The sequence below is a fragment of the Lycium barbarum genome, chromosome 4 (assembly GCF_019175385.1).
Source record: "Lycium barbarum isolate Lr01 chromosome 4, ASM1917538v2, whole genome shotgun sequence".
Taxonomy (NCBI): Eukaryota; Viridiplantae; Streptophyta; class Magnoliopsida; order Solanales; family Solanaceae; genus Lycium; species Lycium barbarum.
Genome location: NC_083340.1, coordinates 146,576,396 through 146,600,211, shown reverse-complemented (window position 1 = coordinate 146,600,211; position 23,816 = coordinate 146,576,396). Strand labels below are relative to the sequence as shown.

Genomic DNA, 23,816 nt, shown 5'->3' with positions numbered 1-23,816 from the left:
ACGCTCTCTTGCTGACGTACGTTAGTTAACGTGCACCGGTGGGTCATCTATGGCGAGGGGACGGTCAAAAGGTCAGGCGAACAATCAACAACAAGCTAAGGAACAAGGTCGAGGTAGGGGTCGACCCCTAGATACAATGCAATGTCGAGATATATCTCCCAAAATTCGTCTAGTGTGGCCAACCCTAACCTGTATTCACATGATGATGGCTACTATATTGTTAAATTTCAAACTGAGGAGGATATGCACGAAATTCTGCATGCTGGTCCTTACACCATCAACAATAGGCCAATGATAGTGAAACCTTGGAACAAACATTTTGATCTCACCAACATCAATTATTCTTACACATGGCATTGAGATTCTAGAGATTAGCAACTGCCATGGGCTGAGTAGCTGCTTGGTGGACAATTTTCCGTCAGACTACTTTATGTTTCTATAGTCTGACTGTTTCTTGTCTGCCCAATCTTGTTGGGCTTTGTAAAGGAAAAATTGCATTTCACAGCTTCTTCCACATGAAATTGAGATTCTAGAGGTTATCTCCAAGTGCCATAAGATGAAGAAGTTGTTTCCGCGGGTGATCTTGGAGGATCTTAAAAACCTTGAGAAGCTTGGGGTAATTGATTGTGATGAGATGGAAGGGATAATAGGAGAGGAAGCAACAGACCAAGATGGAAGTAGCCAATTAGGTACAAGTAGTGACATTCTCATCCTTCCAAAGCTAAAATGGCTCACACCGTTCGACCTGCCTAAATTGAAGAGTATCTGTGAGGGAAAACTCATCTATGATTCCCTTGAATCGATGAAATATATGGACTGCCACAAGATGAAGAGGCTGTCTTTCTATGCTCCCACTACAAATGCACATCCTCTTCCAGCCCTTAGAGAATTCAGTATTGATGAAAATTGTTGGGAAACAATGGAGTGGGAACAATCCCATCTCAAGACCCTCTTCCAACCTTCCGTTTACTTTTGGGAAAGGGCATAATTTTGAATTTTTTTTAAATAAAAAAGAAACATTTGTTTTGTTCTGCATTTAGTAAGCGTTTGCCATAGAAACCAAAAACTATTTCACTTTTTTTTGGAATTTCGGAGTCGGGGCTGGAATTGGAGTTTGTTTGGCCATAGTTTTTATAAGTTGTATTTTTTTGTTTTCTCTTGTAATAGCGAGGAGCACCCTATTTAAAATAGTATGAAATCTATTTTAACTCAAAACTGAAAAATCTATTTCAATATTAATTTGACTATAAATTCTAACCAGACATGAATTAAAATGCTAAATCCTAATCAAATTTGGTTTCTTACAATTTTGAAGTATTATTTCCAACAAAATCTTTTAGAGTTGCAAAGTTCCTATAAAAGCTTATGCTGAAATGCTAAATGAGTTTTTTCCTTAAATTTTCTAGGAAGTGCATAGAAGTATGTATAAATACTGTTGCGAAAAAATAAAAAAAATAGTTGGCTATGCGGGTGTAAACTGAAAATATAACTACGCAAGTACAATGTGTTGTGTTTGGTTGTATAATTTTTTTTAAAATCACAAAACTGATATTTTTTAGTATGTTTCTTGGTAAATTTTTGTAGAAAGTGTAGAGAAGTTTCATGCATATACTTTTCCTCTCTTCTGCATTTCTTGGAAAAGAGGGCAGGAAGCAAATAGGGAAAAGAAAGAAAAGAAAAAGAAAGGAATCTTGGGAAGAAATTGCTGGTAAGTAAAGGAAAAGAAAAAGTAACGCTTGTGCAGGCTAATGAACGCTTGTGCAGACTAATGATAAAAGGCCTTTCAATCTGTTTGATGAATGGGAAAACAAAAAGAGGAAGAGAAAAAAGAAGAAAAGATTTTTATATATACTGTAATAGCCATTCACCAAAACAATAGTTATATATATATATATATATATATATATATATATATATATATATATATATATATATGTTAAAAGCCATAAAAGAAAGGGACGAAAGTTTGTAATCCGTATCTCTTATTTCAAGTAAATTTTATGGTGTAATTTTTATTAAACTTTTTATAAAGGAAAAAAAAGTCAAATATACCCCTCTATTTTAATTTATTGGCTAATTTTACCTTCCATTAGTCAAAATAGTCAAATATAGCCCTCCTGTTACAAATTGGGGTCAAATATACCCCTACCATTAGCAAAGAATACTCTTCATTTCTAACATATTCCCACATAAGTAAGTCTAGTCATTAGAATTTGGTGACATCGACGCCATCTGACATTTAACTTATTCTATGTGGTGCCTACGTGACAATTTTTTTAAAAACAATCTAGAAAATGATTTTTTTTTTGCGCGGATTGCCCTTCATTTGGGATGGTCTTTAATTTTTGCCCTTCAAATTGGTTGTCTTTACTTTTTTCCCTTCGCCTAATATCACGAGGTTCTGGGTTCGAACCCCAGCTCAGTAAAAAAAAATAAAAATCGCAAGGCAGATATTTGAATTCGCAAGGCAGAGTTTTGCCTTAAGGCAGAATTTAAAATTCTGCCAATGCAAAACTCTGCCTTAAGGCAGATTTTGGCCTGAAGGGAAAATTCTGCCCGCCATAAGGTAAAGTTTTGCATGGGCAGAATTTTGTGTTCAAAATTAGCATGATAAATAATGACATTAAATCTAAGGGCATGAAATAAAGTAGCAATATGCATGTGTGTACCTAGAAGACACACCAAAAGTTTCGTGCAAATTATGCCTTATCATGTAGAGTTTGCTAAGGCATAGTTTGCCTGCAAAACTCTACCTTAAGGCATAGTTTGCTTGCAAAACTCTGCTAGAGTTTGTAGGCAACCTCAGCCTAGCGATTTTTTTTTTTTTAATTTTCACCTAATCAGAGGTTCGAACCCGGAACCCTGAGGTTTTAGGCGAAGGGCAAAAGTTAACTACTTTCATTTTAATGGGAAAAAATTAAAGACCACGCCAAAATAAGGGCATTACTGCGAATTGCCCGTTTCTTTAATTAAAACAAATCTGAAAAAAAAATGCTTTTATTAAAAATCTGAAACCTTTTTCTTTTAATAAAACTCGGTTTTTAAAATATATTCTCAAAAATTGGATATTTTAGTTAAAAAATCTGGAAAGTGAATTTTTTTAAACCTGGAAAACTGTAAAGTTTTTTTTTTTAAAGTGTCCTTTTTTTTTAATCTGGATTAATTTTAAAAAATCTGAAACACTGATTTAAAAAAAATCATTTTCCAGATTTTTTAATAAAAAATCCAATTTTTCAGAATATTTTTTTTAAGAAGCGGGTTTTATAAAATAAAATAAAAAATTAAGATTTGTAATAAAAGCCATTTTAACAAATTTGTTTTTAGAAAAATCAATTTTTCAGATTGTTTTTAAAAAAATTGCCACGTAGGCACCACATAGAATAAGTGAAATGTCATGTGGCGCCCATGTCACCCAATTCCAATGACTAGACTTGTTTATGTGGAAATATTTTAGAAATTATTTTTGAAACTTTACTAACGATAGGGGTATATTTGGCCCCAACTTGTAACGGGAGGGATATATTTGACTACTTTGGTTAACGGAGGCAAAGTTAGCCAATAAACTAAAGTAGAAGGATATATTTGTCCCTTTTCCCTTTTATAAATTATTGGGCTACAATTTACGTTTTTGACTTCTTCTTTTTTTATTTTTTATTTTATTTTAAAGAAGTACTTTCTTTTTTAAAACATTCCATACATTTCCTCACGAAATAGTTATTCGAACACCATTCTCAACTAAATGTTTCGGGATCGAACCCTATGAAATGAGTCACCTTCATGGACTTGGAGGCGGATCTAGAAATGTAATCAGAATTTAAATTCTATGAGTTTAACTAGGATCTTTCAATTGTATTTTAAAAAAAATGAGTTCAGACTTACTATTTATCGCGATTTTAATAGATTTTTACATTTAAAATTATGCATCGCGTTGAATGGGTCCACACGAACCCATACTGCAACCTACATCTGCATCTGGGTAGAGATCACTTTATCCTCAAAATAGATTTTTTTTTTATAATGCGAATTCAAATTAATCAAATCCAAAATAGATACCGAACACTTCATGGAAAAAAAAAATCCTCTTCTCATTGTTAAAAGTGCTACCTTTATATCCAAGCAAATCCTTGACCACATCTTTGTCTCTTTTTTCCCCTTAAAAAAAGACCTTGACCAAGACCATCAGTAATTAAGTTTGAAAAAATGACAAAAAGTTCCTTTATTTTTTATTGTAGTTTTCTTAAGTATTGTTTGAGCAGTTTTGATATTTTAAATTGTCAAAAGCGAGTATTTTTTTTTTTTTTATCTCCATAAGATATTTACCAAACTCTACTTCTTACAACTAACCAAAACTATGAAACAAGATTCAACCAGAAATATACGTCAAAATTCTAAAATTCGTAACATAAAAACTACACCAGACAAAAAATAACAGAAATTGCAAAAACTACATTAATTCTTGAAATAAACAAAAAATAACAAAAACTAAAAAGAAAAAATATTCAAATGTGAATTCCCATTAAATATTTTTTATTTTCACAATTTCAATTAAATTTTAACAATCAAAAAGAGACCATTGATTTCTCTCTTTCTTTTGATTAAGTGCACTTCTTCTCTCCTGCTTTTGATTTCTTACACATTAGTTCATAATTTTGAAAGCTAAACACGAAACAAATCTGTGTAGATATTCTGTTTTCTGCTTCAACTTGAAAATCAAAGGTAAATACTGAATTTCTTTTATTGTATTTGACGAACTATCTAACTACTAAACAGCTGAAAAGTTGAATTATTTTAATCTCATGTTGCTTGTAGAAAGTTTTTTTTGGCTTAATACATGGAAAGCCCCTTAAACTTAACAGTAAATTATATTAGAACTACGACTTGTTCCAATTGAGCACCTGAACACATAATAAAATTTTTTATTAGACACTTTCGGGTTCAATTTTTAAAGTTTTTCTGCGCTTATTCTTAAGTGCCCATTACGTGATAAGTTAACCACTTAAATTATGTCAGCTACTTTAATTTTACGCATTAACTCAATAAGTTGTAAAACCTCAAACATGCAAAGTTAATGTGTATAATTAAAGTAGAGAAGTTTCATGCATATTATTTTTCCTCTCTTCCGCATTTCATGGAAAAGAGGGCAGGAAGCACGAAGGGAAAAGAAAAAAAAAAGGACTCTTGGGAAGAAATTGCTAAGAAGAAAAGGAAAAGAAAAAGTCACGCTTAGAGCCTGTTTGGATGGGCTTATGCCTATAAGCTGAAAACAGCTTATAAGCTAAAAAAAATAAGTTGGGTAGTCTAACTTATTTTTTTTGGCTTATAAGCTGTTTTCAGCTTATAAGCTGCTTTAGATAAGTTAAGTCAAATGGGCATAATTATTTTTTTGAGCTTATTTTAAGCACAAAATGACTTTAAGCTGGCCAGCCAAACACTCAAAAAAGCTGAAAACAACTTATAAGCAACTTATAAGTCAATCCAAACGGGCTCTAGGCCAATGAAAAAAGGAAAAATAACGCTCTATGGCATTTTGGGTAAAGTATTTACCCGAAATGGTCATAGTTTTTTTTCTTACATTTTTAAGCCTTCATCCCATTTTTAAAAAAAAGTTATTACCCGAGATAGCCACCCCCCTTCCCCCGTATCAAACTCCAAAATGCTATTTTTCCTTCAAAATCTCTTTCTAATGTTGATGTTTTTTTAAGAGTAAAGTTTGTATAAAACAAATACACTATGTTACACTTTTAACACTGTATAATACTGCATAACACTGTAGAGGTGTGTATAAACACCTCTTATACGCTATTATATATTTTTATACAAGGTTTATACATTGTCTACAATAGGTGTATAAAGTTGTATAAAGTTGTATATACAAGCTGCGGGCATAATTTATTGGGTATAAATTTGTAATTTAAAAATATGGCTACCCAAATGTAATTTTGTGTGCTAAATTCTACTGAAATTTTCCCATGAAAAAAGGCTTTTCAATCTGTTTGGTGAATGGCAAAAGAAATAAAATACTTTTTCTTAAAAAATATTTTACAACATTATTCCAAATATTTTCTCACAAAATAGTTATTCGAACACCATTCTCAGCTAAAGATCCAGGGTTCTAACTCTATGACTTGATTCACCTTTCGGTAGGAATAGAGGCGTATCAAGGAACACATTCGGAATTTAAACTCTATGGATTCAACTAAATCATAGCGTTAAATCAATCGTATTTTTAAAATAATGGATTCAGATTTACCATTTAATGCAATTTTAATAAAAATTTTACATCTAAGTTTATGCACCAAGTAGAATAGGGTTCATATGAATTCGTACCGCAACTTACATCTGCATCGCATCTGGTAGTGATCACTTTATCCTCAAAATAAAAAAAAATTAATGTGAATTCGAATTAATCAAACCCAAAATAGATACCAAACACTTCACGGTAAAAAAAAAAAAAATAGAGAACAAAATCTTTTTCTCCCCCTCTTTCTTTTTTGAAATTCCACCCGAAACTCTTTTCAAAAGAATTGTTAAAAGTGCTACCTTTATATCCAAGCAAATCCTTGACCATATCTTTGTCTCCTTTTTTCCCTTAAAAAAAGACCTCGACCAAAACCATCAATAATTTAGTTCAATAAAATGACTAAAATAGCCCTTTGTTTTTTATAGTAGTTTTCTCAAGTATTTTATGTTTTAATTTTTTTTTTATTACATAAGGACGGGGAAAGAGGATTACAACGTGGGGATTCGAACCCTCACCAATAAGGTGAAAGTTCAACTAGCCAACTAACAAAGCTACTAAGATACCCACTTTTTTTAAGTACAACATAAAAATTACACCAGGCACTAAAAAGAAAAAAGACAAAAAATAATAGAAATTGCACCTCAAAAAATTACACTAAATTTTTGAAATAAAAAAAAAATACTAGCAAAAACTACTATACTTTCAAATGTGTATTCCCATTAAATACTTTTTATTTTCACGAATTCAGTTAAAGTTTAACGATCAAAATTTGATAAATATTTAATGAAAATAAAAAATTCTTACTTTTGACAAACTTAAAAGGACTAAAAATCTTCAAATAATACTTAAGGGATGACTTTGAATCAACCAACAAGGATAAAAGACCATTTTTCTCATTTTCTCAATCAAGTTCAATAAATTGTATTATCTTCGTTTCCTTTTTTTCACTTTCAAAAAGAGACCATTGATTTCTCTCTTGCTTTTGATTAAGTGCCCTTCTTCTCTCCTGCTTTTGATTTCTTACACATTGGTTCATAATTTTGAAACTAAACACAATACAAATCTGTGTAGCTGTATTGCGTTCTGCTTCAACTTGAAAGTAAGAGGTAAATACTAAATTTCTTTATAATATTGTATTCCTTGTTCTTCTTCTTTTATGGTATTTGACAAACGATCCTGACTGCTAAACAGCTAAAAAGTTGAATTATTTTAACCTCATGTTGCTTGTAGAAAGTTTTTTGGCTTAATACACGGAAAGCCCCTTAAACTTGCTAATAAATTATATTCGAACTATAACTTGTTCCACTTGAGCACCTAAACACATGATAAAACTTTTTATTAGACACTTTCGAGTTCAATTTTTGATTTTTTTCTGCGCTTATTCTTAAGTGCTCAGTACTTGACAAGTAAACTACTTAAATTATGTCAGCTACTTTAATTTTACGCATTAGCTGAATAAGTTGTAAAACCTCAAGCATGTGAAGCTGATGTGTATAATTATAGGAGATGACGTATTTTATGTGGTTAATTTAACTATCTAATAGATGCTGAAAACATGCACAATTTTTTTTCAAAATTTGAAATAAAAACACTTTATTACGTGTTCAGGTGCTCAATTGGAACAAGCGGGTGTTTGAGTGGCTAAATGAAATTTATTGGTAAATGGCAAGTTCAAGGTCTGTTAATGTATTAAACCAGTTTTTTTTTCCTTCTTCAATCTATTGTTCTTGTTTTTCATTGTATTTTAACAAAATATTGCTAATTAGGTTAAAAAAGTTACAAAATACTCTTCTTCTATATATATAAAAATAAAATGAGAATAACAAAAAGAATAAGCAGGAGGACAAACCCAGGCAAATATATACATATTAGTTAACTAACCCGCGCTTTGCGCGGTCATACATCTTTTTCTAAATTTAGTAGATATAAAAGAAATAATAAATTTATAATACAGAAAATAAAAATATATATGTAACGTAAAATGTGCATACGAAAAAATAAAATTTAATATATGACGAAAATATATATATAAGAAATCAAACAAAAACGGAAAATTAACAAAATAAAGAATTGACTACTTTCTGACTCCATGATTATAGATTTCTCAAAAAACACTTCTATCAATTTTAAAGGTGAAGTTAAATACTCAATTTATGAAGAAAACTTTATCATATAGTAAGGATCAATATTTTTTTTTTTTCCCCACACAATGATATATAGAGTTGTTAACAGTTCTACTTATTAATATTATTGAAAGTTGAAATAGGTTGTTTAGTTGATTGTAGTTAAACTCTTCTCTTAAATCAAGAGGCAGTGTGTAGTTCGTTGAATGCCAAGTGCAACAACTATTTAGGCAACGGATTTGATAAAATTTATTCAAACAATATACTTCTAAAAAATATAGTGATTATATATAATATTTTCGATCTTTCTGAAAGTTTACTTTAGATTTTGGCCACTAACTATTGAAATATTTTAAGCGAAAACAAATATACCAAATACCATAATGGTTATACCTACTAAAAGACATCAAGACCCTTGTCAAACGGGACAAATGCAATGCCCTTTTGCTGAAAAAAAAAATGACTTTCCAAAATCAATATTTCTCTTGTTAATTCATGGCATTTAAAAAATACAGATAAAATTGCTTATTAACATTTCAAAATACCATTAGAATTGTTCCATGTATGCCTACTAAAAAACATGAACTTCTAGAATTCCTATTAACATATACATTCGCGATTCATGAAAACAAAGAATTGAAATAAATAAATAAAATATCAACTATAAAATCAATTGTTTTCAGGAAAGAGAGAGAATTTAAAAGAAGACCATTAGCCTTGCGCCAATACCGAGACATATTTATTTATAAGCCAATGTTACATATGATGCCATTTCAATTGGGGTGTTCCAAATTATTTGACATTATTTTACTAATAAATTTTTTATGTAGCTTCAGTTACGTTCAAAAATAAATTTATTTAAATATTTAAAATTTAAAGATTTGATGTAATTTATCTTTATTTATAATTTAATTTTTTCACAATTTACTTTAATATCAGCTTCATTAATACAATTAATAGAATTGATCAGTCAAATTATATTCACACAAAACTTCGTATGAATGCATAACATGTGTAATTCTAAATTCAACGAAGGAAATGGAAGTTCTATTCGATCGCTACGCATTTCATATGACGTCATGCGTGAATGTGTGTGTGTATATATATATATATATATATATATAATAAACTTCATATGAAATGTATAACAGGTGTAATTCTAAATTCAACGAAGGAAATGAAAATTATATTCGATCCGCATCTACCAAATTAACTTCTTATACAAAAATCAAATTAATTCTTCTTTCGTGAACAGAAAATTGAACAGAGAAGGGACCAACATAACTGAAAATGAATATTCTCCTAACGAAAAGCAATGAATACATGTGTAGATCTGAAATACCAATATAGTATGGAAGATGACTACATTATGTAATCCCAACACTGCAGAAATATAAAGGGGTCATGTAGAAAATATCCATATTGCAGCAGCCTTCATCTCTTTTCTTCACAAAGGTTATTAGAGAGAATATTGGAAGCCTTTACAATTCATGAGTCATTTGAACATAAGAAAATTGTCCTTTATATATTTTTTAGGGTCACTTACACTTTCTTGACCCTTTGTTTTTTGTAACTAATGTGAAATTTAAGGGAGGGAAAACCAACAGAATTAGAAATCAGTACGTGCTTATGAGTTTTGGTTCTCAATAAATTAGAAGATGAAAAGTTGGGATGATAAATAACAATAATTGTGACTTTTATTCTTAATGAATAAGATAAGATAAATGATTAAAAAAATAGGGAAAAAGTCCAAAAAAGGAGAAAAAAGATAAATGTCAATGAAGGCCATTGAAAGGTGCCACATAGAATTGTCTATTCCTAACTTTATATTATATATAGATTTGCACTACTTTTATTGATGAGATTAAAAATTAAATAGATGTCCTTCCGCGTAAATTCCCCGATGAATTTGGATTAATTGGCAGTGGCGGAGCCACACTATGCCAAGGGTGTTCATCCGAACCCCCTCGGCTGAAAAAAAATACTATTTTTACAAGGTTAAAATTATTTTTTATGTATATATATTAGATGCTGAACCCCCTTAAGCTTATTCGTATGTTTACTTTTTTATATTTTGAACCCCTCGGCGAAAATTTTGACTCCGCGACTGTTAATTTGGTCAACAAGTTCTCATATTAGATGGCTAAAAGAGGACGAAAAATTTTAATGCATTTCTCTTATATCAACCTTTGCTTTGTAAATTTTGATGCATAATTTTTACTGTTTTTCTTCAAATAAATTACTCATTCGTAGAAATAGAGATTGTACCACCGACATTCAGTGAAAATTTTATGTTATAAAATATGATTTTTCATCTCATTCATCTTCGAACCAACTCACTGAAAAAACACACGGCGAGAAACATGTTCCTATTAAAATGCAGGAAAAAAGTTATCACAAAAAAATCACTTTTATTCTCATTCAGTTGGGAATAGCCTCTGAACATTTTTCAATGATAGTGACTAGGCTACATCTTATGTTTTTTAAAATGATTTTAGAAAACATTGTTCCAATCATTTTCTGGAAAAAAGAAAACAGTTTGTCTAACAAAATTCTTTTCTCCCCAATTTTTTTTTTTTTTTTTTAAATTCCCTTTCCCTCCCTACCAACCCCCACCAAGAAATATCTTTACAAAAGAGTTATGTCCAAGAAAATTCTGGACCACATATTTGTTATTTCTTATCTTAAAAGAAAGACGTTGACCAAAACCAATCAGTATTTCCTCCCATTTATAGTTATAGAAAGTGCTTTTGATTTCTTACGTTCTTGAAGATCAAAGGTAACTACTGATTCTTTAAGCCTTAATTAAGTATGTCTTGTGCTTCTTTTTCATTTTATTTGATAATTTAAACTTCATCTCCAGATTATTATTATTTTTTTAAAATATAAACTTCCATGCTAATTATTGTTCTTCTTTTTCATTGTGTAGTTGACATCAGATCTGACTGCTGAGCAGCTGAAAAGGTAATTTATTTTTAACTTCATGTGTTTACTAAATGTGTATTACTTACAACTTAGTTAATTATTTTCTTTTCTTTTTTAATATATATAAAAAAAAAACAAGAAATCTCCTTAAGATGATCAAGTTCATTTGTCATAGGGCCAAAATCGAGAAGAGTGGTTAATTTTCATGTTTGATTCTATCTTTGCTTTCAGGAATTAGGAACTTGAAATGTCGCGTGATGATAAATATAAATCATTAAATTTGAATTCTTGAAAATTGTAAATAGTATAGTAGTCAAAGATTTTGATTATATCTCAAAGTGGAAGAGTGCTCTGGAGGAGTAATGCTTTTAGTAAAGTACATGTTGATTTTGATTTTTGCCACTGCAACTAAATTACCTTCTTTTGGTTTATTACAGTGCTCTTTGGACGATCATGGACGCTTTTCTTGGGAAGTTTGTTGATTTTGGGGTAAATAAGTTCAAAAGTATCCATGACTTTAATGAGAATTTGGAAACTCTGGAAAGAAATGTAAAGCTATTATCAGATAGAGCATTCGATGTGAAGACAAATGTCGAGAATCGAGAGCGATCTGGGAAGAAGAAGAGGAAAAGAGAAGTTGGTTCTTGGTTTGATGAGGTTAAGAAGGTCGAAAAAAGATTACATGCGTTAAAAGAAGAAGTAGCAAGAGGGAAGAAAAATGGAGGTGCTTTGGAGAAGATGAATGGAAGGGTTGGAGAACTTCTTGAGCAAAGTAAACATTTTGGAACGCTCGTACATGACATGTACGAGCCCGAGGAGTGTCTACTGTTGGCGCCTCAAGTTCACGAGGAAAAATCAAAACAAAATTTAGAAGTGATTTGGACGTGGTTACATGTTGAAAATGTCTCAAGCATCGGTATATATGGCATGGGAGGTGTGGGCAAAACGACTTTGGCAAAGCATATACATAATCGTCTTGTTAATGAGGTTCGTTATCATGTCCGTTGGGTTACTGTTTCTCAGGGATTTAGCATCAAAAGATTACAAGACGATCTTGCCAAAATTGTAAATCTGGATCTTTCTGATGAGGTTGATGAGCAGATAAGGGCAGCCAAATTATACCGGGCATTCAAAGAATGGAAGAACATTGTTATCATATTGGATGATGTCTGGAATCGCCTCTGCTTGGAGAAGTTGGGTAACCCTCTTGGTGTGGAAGGCTGTAGACTAATTCTAACTACTCGCTCGCGTGAAGTCTGCGAAAAGATGGGTTGTAAGAAACTTTTCGAAGTGAAGAAACTCAACACTAATGATGCTTGGGAGTTGTTCAAGAAGAGTCTAGGAGACGAGACTGTGCTTAGTCCAGATATCGAGCCATATGCCAAATCCATGGCAAGAAGGTGCAAGGGCTTACCACTTGGGCTCATCACGTTGGCAGGAAGCATGAGAGGGGTGACTGATATAAGGGGGTGGAGGAATGCTTTGAAAGAATTTCCCGATGACATGGAAAGTGATGTCTTCAAGGTACTGCAGTATAGCTATGATCGGTTGAGAGATACAACTATGCAAGAGTGCTTCTTGTACTGTGCTTTGTATCCTGAGGATTTTGTAATTGATAGAGATGAACTAATTGGTAGATTTATCATGGAGGGACTGGTGAAGGGAGATAGTAGGCAAGAAGAGTTTGACCAGGGGCATACCATATTGAATAAACTAGTGAAGCTCTGCTTACTTGAAGCTACTACTACTTTTAAAAGAGAACACGTAAAGATGCATGATTTACTCAGGGAAATGGCGTTGCGGATCACTAATGTTAAACCAAGGTACATGGTAAGGGCTGGAATAGGACCGCAATTGCCGGAGGAGCAAGATTGGACATTCGATATGCATAAAGTCTCTTTTATCAAAAGCGAGATAAAAGGAATCCCTGAAGACATGGCACCCAATTGCCCCACATTATCAACCTTGCTTTTTTATAATTGTAGTTTGAGAAGTATCCCGGAATCTTTCTTTCAGCATATGAACAACCTCCAGGTACTCGACTTGAGCGGCAACTCCGAGCTTATGGATTTGCCGAGTTGCATTTCTAACTTGGGAAGTCTTAGAGCACTCTTGCTTCGAGGCTGTAATGAGCTCAGATCTGTGCCACCACTGGGAAAGCTCAAAAGTCTGAGGGTGTTAGATCTACATCGTACTGGTATCAAAGAAGTACCTCAAGGTATGGGAAACTTAGTCAAGCTTAAATATCTAGATATGGGTCGAATAGATCTTAAGGAACTGCCAAAGGAGATATTACCTAAACTGTCCCATCTTCAATCTCTCAAAATTCCTGAATGTATTAATGCACAAGCTGAAGACTTGGCCAGCTTGGAACTGCTCGAAGAATTCGAAGGCCGGTTCTGCGATTTGCATAACTTCAACAAGTTCATGACAAGTCGTCGTAACTATGAGAAAGATTGGCAGTATCACATATGTGTAGGGCCAAATTCGGCCTTTCCCTATAGCGTTCCAAATCATACAATCAAAGAAAGAAGTGTGGTTGTAAGATATTTCACCATTGAAGCAGGTGGAGGAGAAGCGCCAACATCAATTATTCTTCCACATTGCATTGACATTCTAGATATTAGTAACTGCAATGGGTTGAGTAGCTGCTTGGTGGACAATTTTCTGTCACGGACTACTTTAAGAGGCTTGAACTGCAACATCGAGCATTGTGATGACATAGAATGGATTATCAATGTGCCCTCTGGTAGAAATACTACTACAGACCCACACTGCATATGTTTCGATAGTCTGAGGGTTGAATTTTTGCCAAATCTTGTTGGGCTTTGTAAGGGAAATATTGCATCTCACACCTTCTCGGGTCTAACAGAATTGATTATCTTCGAGTGCCATAAGATGAAGAAGTTGTTTCCACGGGCTATCTTGCAGGATCTCAAAAACCTTGAAAAGCTTGTTGTACATTGGTGTGAAGAGATGGAAGAGATAATAGGAGAGGAAGCAACAGACCAAGATGGAAGTAGCCAATTAGGTACAAGTAGTGACATTCTCATCCTTCCAAGGCTAAAAGAGCTCAAACTGTACGGCCTGCCTAAATTGAAGAGAATCTGTGAGGGAAAACTCATCTGCGATTCCCTTGAATGGATGGACTTTGAACACTGCTCCGAGCTGAAGAGGCTGCCTTTCTATGCTCCCACTACAAATGCACTTCCTTTTCCAGCCCTTAGAGAAATCGGTGTTGAATTTAATTGGTGGGAAACATTGGAGTGGGAACAATCCCATGTCAAGAACCTCTTCCAACCTTACGTTACATGCCCCTTTGGAGGGGCTCTATAACCGTTTTCCTTCAATTTCCCGTGTCTCCTATTAAAGCTGTTTTATTTCCATTTTTATTTACATATGTGAGCTACTAAGAGTTCATTTCGAGTTTTTTTTTTTTTTTGATATATAATTTATAAAAAAGAAACGTTTGTTTTGTTCTGCGTTTAAACAATTGTATTGTATTATTGTATAAATTTTAAATTTTGGTACCTCTGTTTCTTCTCCTGTTTAACTCTTTTTTTTTTCCTTCTTCGTATTTTCAAAACCCCGTTTTACTTCATGGAATGTTCCTTTGTTGAGCTTCAAATTTATCTTGATCCATCTTGTTTCTCACTTACTCATTTATGCGGTATATATTGTAGATTATGATTTAGTTAATAATTATAAATTATGAAATATTTTACTCATTTGCTATATTTATGTAACTTCTCCTATTTTCTTACTATATATTACGAAACAACCCTTTATGGTTAATAATTCAACTACAACCTCTAGTAGTTTATTTCTTTCTTTTTTCTTCTTATATACTAGTTTCATGAGGCCCGTGCTAAGCTCCGGCCTAAACTCAAAATATAAACGCAGATATTTTAATTAAAAAAATATAATTTTTGTTACACTTTATTATTGTATAATAATTATAATTTCAAATAAAAATATTTCCAATATATAAAAGGAAAACTTTCATTTAACTCCTTTTAACTTTCATTTTGATGAAATTATTTACTTCAAATTAGATGCGGAGCCAGAATTTGAAATTGATGAGTTTCGAATCATAATTTTCTTAAGTTACTTAGTTATAAATTAATAATCTATACATACTCATGAACTTTTAAGACACATAAAAGTTTTTAACCAAAGCGCTACCGAATCCGACCAAGCCCGTAGCCGACACTCTAACTCTACTCTGCTTCAAACTCATTTCGTGTTTATCTTGAACTCATTTAAGATTTAATAATGTATTTTATTTTCACCTGTATTAGACAAATTCATATTTTCATCTTCTAGAATCATCTAATACACCAAAAAATTTCATTAACTCCAAATTTATACTGCAATATTTATAATCTTAGTTTCAAGTTTTTACACAAATAAACCTAATGATCTTACAAGAATATTAGAGTAATAAATAATAAGTAAAGTACATTAATAGAGTAAAAGATTTTAAAACTATACTTAAACATAATTTTAGGACAGATGTTTATAACCTTATATGAGCTCGCTAAAGAAGCAAAATACTTGAGGTTTAATAAAAGATATAGTAAGACCTAATAAATGCTCAAAAAAAAAAAAAGACTCCAAAATTGCTTAAATTTTACCAGAACATATAAAAATAAATAATATATTCCAGTGTCCCAAAATAATTGTCACGTTTTGTTTTTGGAAGGCAATTTGACTAATCTTCAGAGTTATATTGAATTAGATTAATTTAATATTTTAAAATTTAAATATTAAAAAAACTATATGAATAATACTATGAATTGCAATACTTTTAACAATATAATGATTTTTTTTAAAAAAATATTATTTAAAATTATGTAATTTAATTTTCAAACATGACAAATATTTTGAGAAAAAAAAGTAATAATAATAATTTAAAAGAGATTCACAAAAAATTACTTTGATATCAAAATGACCAATTATGCAAAAGTGAGAAAGCAACAACAACAGCCAAGTATGCAACTTTATTACCCCTGTGGGTCCCTATAGGCTGGCTGTGAAGATGACAAAAATAATAAGTCCAATTACGTTGGCCCAAATGAGAAATGAATGAGGGCAATATGCACGGGGAAAAAGCAACACACGTGTAGTAGCCTGATAGAATCAAACCATACTTGTTTTTCTCAAATTTGGGAAATCAATTGAATTTGTATGCGAGTATAGGATGTGTGCTTGGATCTTGATATATGTTTGATAGTGAAAAATAAGCGTGTGAGTATTTAGTAATAAAACTGCTAATAATGATAATTTTCTTGATTTTCTATGGACATGAACATTTAGAAGCTCCGTTCAATACTTAATGGAAGAAGCACAATATAAATGGAAATAAATGGCCTTGGCCGGATCAAATATTGAGGGAGAGAGATTGTGTATATGAGCTTTTTTATTATAAATGTTCTTGGAAAGTAAAGGAGCCAACCCCCTAAAGGAGGGGAATGTGCTCTTATTTATAGTGGTGCCTCTTCCCATATAAATGATTAGAATAATAATAAAAAGGACAGCTCTGAGCAGATTTGGTGGGATTAGGTTGTCCGTACGATCTGACACACGCATGGTTGGTGGTTGACCATGGCAAGACGCTACCGACGCGTGACAACCGCGTAACGGATCTCCCGGATCAACGGCCATGACCAAACCAGACTAACGGCCACGATTTTCCGGACCAACGGCTATGATCAAACGGACCAGCGGCCACCATCAATTCGGACCAACGACAACAATCAATTCGGACCAACGACTATGATCAATTCGGACCAACGGACACGATCAATTCGGACCAACGGCCACGATCAATTCGGCTATGGAGAAATCGGACCAGATGACGATCTTCCCTCTTTTCCTTCGATCTCTGGTCTTACCGGTTCTAACATATGTTCGATTTTTACCGTATACAGATAGCCCCCACACTTTCCGGACCGTAGTTTTATCGAAGTAACGGGAAGTGGATGAATCACGGCTTCATTTCATTCTTCCTCCATTTTATTTTCTTCACTTCACTTTATTCTCTCTTCATTTCGTCACCTCTAATCATCTTCCATCTCAAGTTTGTTGCTGATTTAACCGTTTATCCCCTTTGGTTTATCGCTTGTATTATGAACGGTGGAAGTCTCGGAGGGTCACCCTTGAGCAAGCCGGACATGGTTTCGCGGATCTTCCAGCCCTGATACTTGAAGCTAAGAGGGTCGAGGAAGAAGCTAAGAGAGCCCTCGAGACTGACTCCCGCGACTCCGAGCGGACAATGTCCGAACACTCCGGATCCAGCCATACCGGATAGACCAGGAGCTGTACTTAGCCTTTTGTTTTTTGCTTTTGTAGGGGTTTCCGGTGTAAAGACCTTCGCATAAATGGAACACGCATTTTTCTTGATTTTCTTTATTCTTTTGCTTGAATATCTATTATGACCTTCGCCCGAGTTGTCGGTCCGATTTAAGGACAAGTAGACTCGGAGTCATTATTCCGCGCTGTGCCTGAATATTGGCTTTTCTCTTCATCCGGTATGTTTTGTCCGGAAATTTGATGGAGTTTTTGCCCGTGGGACTTATCTTATGCTTTGTGAATTCAGACGTCTTCGAATCACGATAGGCATTTTTAGGGCCGGTATTTTTTTCGCTATTTTTTAGGGCCGCTATTTTTCGGACACCTGAATCTCAGCCTTAACTAAATTTTGATGTAATAGTCCCCGTTTGAGGGGTTAACGATTTTGGCTCGGTTCACTATGACCTTGTTGCCTTTGTCGAATTTCGACCGTAGTGCCCGGAATAGGGTATACGAATGAAGTAATGCCGAAATACGGCGATAATCATCGGGTAAGAGTATTTTAACAAGAAGACATTCGAGATATCGTTATCCGAACTTTCGATGATTTTTGTATTGCAAGTATTTGTATAAGATACGAGAATTTTGTTTCCTTCTGTTTTTGCCGTAGCTAATACTGTTTGGACACGATTCATTCTGATCGTTTGGTCCTTTCATTGACACCGAATGCAGAAGGTCCGGTTTTGGTTTTGCCGTAGCAAATATTGGGGGGACACGATTTATTTTGATCGTTTGGTCCTTACACCGAAGGCTATGGCCGGTGGCCGGGCCTTGGATTTGCCGTAGCAAATGTGAAATGGGACACGATTCATTATGATCGTTTGGTCCTTATATCGGAGGTTGTGGCCGGTGGCCGGGCCTTAGTTTTGCCGTAGCAAATGTCGAGCTTCTCCGTCTGCTTTAGTCGGGGTCATCTTCAGTGTGGACGTAGTACTCCCCTGGCACTTATCCGAGCTGCAAGATCAGGCGAGCGCTATCAAGCCCCCACTCGTAGGCTGTAACCCCGAGTTCTCGGGCGTTTGTCCTTATCTTTGTTAAGTAACACGTTGTACTTGTTGCCTCATTAAAAACCTTGTCGACAAACCCATTTTGGGACAAAACCGTACTAAGGAAAAGAGTGCAACACGCGTTTTCAGACCTAGATCCTAACTTTATCCGGTACTCGACTTCCTGCAAAAAGAAAAAGGTTAAACATGAGGTGTCCATACCTTAGCAGTAATATCCCTTCAAATGAGCCACATTCCAGTTGTTGCCCAATCGCTGCCCGTCCACGGATTCCAGCTGATACTATCCTTTGCCCGTTACCTCGGTCATCTTGTACGGTCTTTCCCAGTTCGGACCCAATTTTCCTCCGTTGGGATTCTTGGTACTCAAGGTAACTTTCCGAAGCACCAAGTCCCCTACTTAGAAATGCCAAAAATTGGCTCTCTGATTGTAGTACCTTTCCATTCTCTACTTCTGGGCTGCAATACGGACCAACGCATTTTCGCGAAGTTCATCCATGAGATCGAGTTTCACAGCCGTGGCCTCCTCGTTTGACTCCTCGGTGGTATACTTGAACCGGGGACTTGTCCCGTTTATTACCCCCGCCCGAAGAAATGACTCGGGCCATCCCTTGATTTTTCCGACCTGAAGCTTGGTTCTCGAGAGTATGGCCGATACCTTTCCCTCGATGGTCCGACCTCCGGTTCGTAATTCTTTCGTGATCTCTCCGAGCTTTTGTCCATTTTTACGGGCCCCGGGGGAAGCTCGAGTTGGTCATCCTCTATCCGAATTTTTGACTCGTATCGGTTATGGACATCTGCCCAGGTCATGGCCTCGTATTCCAGCAAGCTTTCCTTTAATTTGAACGAAGCCGTCGAGCTCCGAACATTGAGCCCCTTTGTGAAAGCTTGTGCGGCCCATTCCTCCGGAACCGGGGGGAGCTCCATTTGTTCCCTTTGGAACCGGTTGACAAATTCACGCAATAACTCCTCGTCTCTTTGGGCTATACGAAAAATATCCGCCTTTCGAGCTTGCACCTTTTTGGCTCCGGCATGTGCTTTTATGAAGGCATCGGCGAGCATTTCAAAAGAAGTGATTAAATACTCGGGCAGATGATCGTACCAAGTCAATGCTTCTTTTGACAGAGTTTCCCCCAACTTTTTCAGCAACACGGATTCGATTTCATCCTCCTCCATATCATTGCCTTTTATAGCACAGGTGTATGAGGTCACGTGTTCGTGAGGGTCCGTTGTGTCGTCATAATTTTGGATATCCGGCATTTTGAACCTCTTCGGGATCAATTTCGGAGCTGCACTCGGAGGAAAAGGCCTTTGGATATACCTCTTTGAATCCGGCCCTTTCAAAATCGGCGGAGCCCCCGGGATTTGATCCACCCGAGAGTTGTATGTCTCCACCCTTTTTTCGGTCGAGTCCACCCGCTTCGCCAACGTTTCGAGCATTCTCAGAACCTCGGTGGATGAACCAGCTCCGGAGCCATTGCTTTCAACCCTCTGTGCCTCATCTCTTCTGGGTTCAGCAGCACCCTTCGCCTTTACCGGGGTCGTTTTATCTCCTCCATTTTGCAACTGGGCTATTGCGATTCCCTGTTCGGCAATCGTTGCTCTCTGTTCCTGCAACATTTCAAAAATTAAACGCAAGTCAATATTATCATTCGGGGTATCCGGTTCTTTCCGGACTTGTGTCCCGGACAAAGTAATTGAATTGTTAGTATTTAAAGGGTCAGTGGGGTTTGGCAATCCTCGTGGCCCGCTGCCTTCATTTTCGGCCACGATCTTGTTATTGTTGACGTGACCAGATTGCCCACTGTTAGCCATTTGGTCCGTTTTTTCAGAGACAAACAGTAGATGTTTCTGATTTTGATGGGTGAGATAGAGATCAAGATCAAAGACCACTATTATCCTAGCCCCACGGTGAGCGCCAAACTGTTTTCCCCGAATTTGAGAAATCAATTGAATTTGTATGCGGGTATAGGATGTGTGCTTGGATCTTGATATATGTTTGATAGTAGAAAATAAGTGTGTGAGTATTTAGTAATAAAACGGCTAATAATGATAATTTGCTCGATTTGCTATGGACATGAACATTTAGAAGCTCCGTTCAATACATAATGGAAGAAGCATAATATAAATGGAAATAAATGGCCTTGGCCGGATCAAATATTGAGGGAGAGAGATTGTGTATATGAGCTCTTTTATTATAAATGTTCTTGGAAAGTAAAGGAGCCAACCCCCTAAAGGAGGGGGATGTGCTCTTATTTATAGTGGTGCCTCTATGGGCCTCTTCCCATACAAATGATTAGAATAATAATAAAAAGGACAGCTCTGAGCAGATTTGGTGGGATTAGGTTGACCGTACGATCTGACACACGCATGGTTGGTGGTTGACCATGGCAGGACGCTACCGACGCGTGGCAATCGCGTAACGGATCTCCCGGATCAACGGCCATGACCAAACCGAACTAACGGCCACGATTTTTTTCCAGACCAACGGCTATGATCAAACGGACCAGCGGCCACGATCAATTCGGACCAACGGCCACAATCAATTCGGACCAACGGCTATGATCAATTCGGACCAACGGACATGATCAATTCGGACCAACGACCACGATCAATTCGGCTATGGAGAAATCGGACCAGATGACGATCTTCCCTCTTTTCCTTCGATCTCTAATCTTACCGGTTCTAACATATGTCCGATTTTTACTGTATACAATACTGTCAGGACGAAAAAAACTGTATAGTTTTCGCTTATTATATAGTTATAAAATGCGCAACTTCTATCATATATGATTAATGATATTTGTTCATTCATTACCTTATCACAATACAAAAAGGGAAATATTTCGTATACTCTCAAATTGTAAGCATTTGATACTGCGCTAACTTTTATATTTAGTTCTTTTCCCTATGCGAAGTGGCAGAAAATAACCCGTTAGAATTAACTAAATTATGCTAATAACTTAAAAAAATGTAATATTTTGGTGTACCTAATTTTGCTCCCTCTTTAGTTATTAAGTACTATGTTCAAGACTTAAATGAAAAAAATTACTGGAAAAGTTTCATAATGTAATATGATCCATATTTATTTATTCGACTTGAATTTCTGTATATAATTTATACTATCAAATCACTTGGATAAATACAAACAATTTCTTAATGAACCTTTATTGTTAATCAAATAAATATGATATTACATTCGCTCATTTGTTTGTCTTAGTTTGACTCGGCAGTTTAAGAAAATAAAAAAAGATTTTTAAATCTTGTGGTCTCACATATATTGTGTAGAATATTCACTAAAAGTAAAAAAAAATGACATTTTTTTTAATAGACTATAAAGGAAAGTAACACAAATGAATTGAAACGAAGAGAATAATAGATCTTGAGAAGATGATAAAGTTGATCCCTTGTGTTTGAGGGTAGTTCAAAATAGCCGCTTAATTTTGCACTAAACAGTCCTTAAAGTTGAAAAAGATTAACACTTTTTATCTCTGTTAAATATTTACTAAACTCTATTTGTTCGATTTGACGAAAAATAAGAAAAAACTTTGCAGGAACTCACATAAAGAGGTTTAATTTTTGTAGTTTCTGACGTTTTCAATTTATTTCTAGACTTTGGTGTAATTTTTTGAGGTGTAATTTCTATATCTTCTTAGTGTCTATTACAATTTTTTGTGTTGCATGAATTATTAAATATTCGACCGAAACTAAAAAATGTTAAATTTTGACAAACTTAAAGTATCAAAACGGTAAGTGCATACTTTAGGACTATTTGAACCTACCCTTAAACATAAGGGACAACATTTGTCATTTTCAAGATTCCCTTAATTATTTCATCCAAGAAGAGCCAAAGAGCTCCAAGGGAAGTGTATCTGCAATCAACAAAATGCCAATCAAATCGGGGCGGGTGAGTAGGTATTTTCCTAAAAATATTTTTCGCTAACCAATTGAACATGAGAAAATAAGTAAGTAATTTATTTATTTATTTTTCAAGAACATATTTGTGGAAAATATTTTCCTTCATGCTCAACACACCAGTTTCTATAAAACCCATGCTGAGAGGTATTTCATTGCTTAATAAACCATATCTTTGCATTTTTTATTTATACCTGTAGTTTACTATAAAGGGGTGATCTTTTTTTTTTTTTTTAATCTAGATTCATTAAAAAGATTGAAATTTTGGGAAGGTTTACTCTTCTGTAAATTAGTTATAAGTGAAGTAGTATTGGAATGATTTGAGCCAAGAATAGAGCAAAATGGTTGAGGATGACTCGTATTGCCGACTCCAACTTTGTGTAGATAATTGACGAGTCCGTGGCATTTTGCACCCTTAATGTGTGCTCTTTTTTTCAACTTGCACCCTATCCTATTTTTTTTTATGATTTAAACCCCAATCTCTTTATTTCCTTGCAAAACAATAAATTCACCCTTTTTATAAATTTTTCATGAGGGCAAAATAGGAATACAAATAATATATCTTTTTTTCCTTCAATTTATTTATTTTATTAGAACTGCAACAACAATAAATTTTATTTTCAAAGCTCTTTTTTTTTTTTTTTTAATTTTAAGTGATATTTCTCTATCAATAGTTGCTAAACATTTGAAGTTCTTATTGTTACAAGTTTGTCGTTTTTCCTTTATAAATTAGTAGTAATTAAATTATAAAGGAAAAGCGACAAACTTGTAACAATAAGAACTCCAAATGTTTAGCAACTATTGATAGAGAAATATCACTTAAAATAAAAAAATAAAAAAGAGCTTTGAAAATAAAATTTATTGTTGTTGCAGTTCTAATAAAATAAATAAATTGAAGGAAAAAAAGATATATTATTTGTATTCTTATTTTGCCCTCATGGTAAATTTATAAAAAGGGTGAATTTATTATTTTGCAAGGAAATAAAGAGATTGGGGTTTAAATCATAAAAAAAAATAGGATAGGGTACAAGTTGAAAAAAAGAGCACACATTAAGGGTGCAAAATGCCACGGACCCGATAATTGACTGATTGGTCCGCTTTCATAAGGCAGCCCTTTTCAGAAGAGTGCTAAACTCATAGATTGGGAGGGGAGGAGGTGACGGGACACTTACAGGGGCGAGGATATAAAAACTTACATTAGGTGGAACTTGGAAGCTCTGGTGAGGCCAAACATGGTGTCCTTTGGTAGAAAAC

General features: G+C 34.3%; 1 protein-coding gene across 4 annotated transcripts; it reads left to right on the top strand.

Moving 5' to 3' along the window:
* Positions 1-7,145: 7,145 nt before the first annotated feature.
* LOC132636907 (probable disease resistance protein At1g61190) lies at positions 7,146-14,823 on the top strand. Of its 4 annotated transcripts, XM_060353982.1 has the most exons (4): positions 7,146-7,347; positions 7,850-7,917; positions 11,294-11,328; positions 11,727-14,823. In XM_060353982.1, the coding sequence occupies exon 4, from the start codon at positions 11,743-11,745 to the stop codon at positions 14,623-14,625; it is 2,883 nt and encodes a 960-aa protein (XP_060209965.1). In that variant the 5' UTR covers positions 7,146-7,347; positions 7,850-7,917; positions 11,294-11,328; positions 11,727-11,742; the 3' UTR covers positions 14,626-14,823. The 4 variants fall into 4 exon arrangements, with proteins under 4 accessions (XP_060209965.1, XP_060209964.1, XP_060209963.1 ...); XM_060353981.1 differs by lacking the exon at positions 7,850-7,917; XM_060353980.1 differs by lacking the exons at positions 7,146-7,347; positions 7,850-7,917 and adding an exon at positions 11,017-11,143.
* The last annotated feature ends 8,993 nt before the right edge of the window (positions 14,824-23,816 follow it).

What these genes read in the sequence shown, in the direction of transcription:
- LOC132636907 (XM_060353981.1), top strand. Translation starts at nt 11,743, where the DNA reads ATGGACGCTTTTCTTGGGAAGTTTGTTGATTTTGGGGTAAATAAGTTC.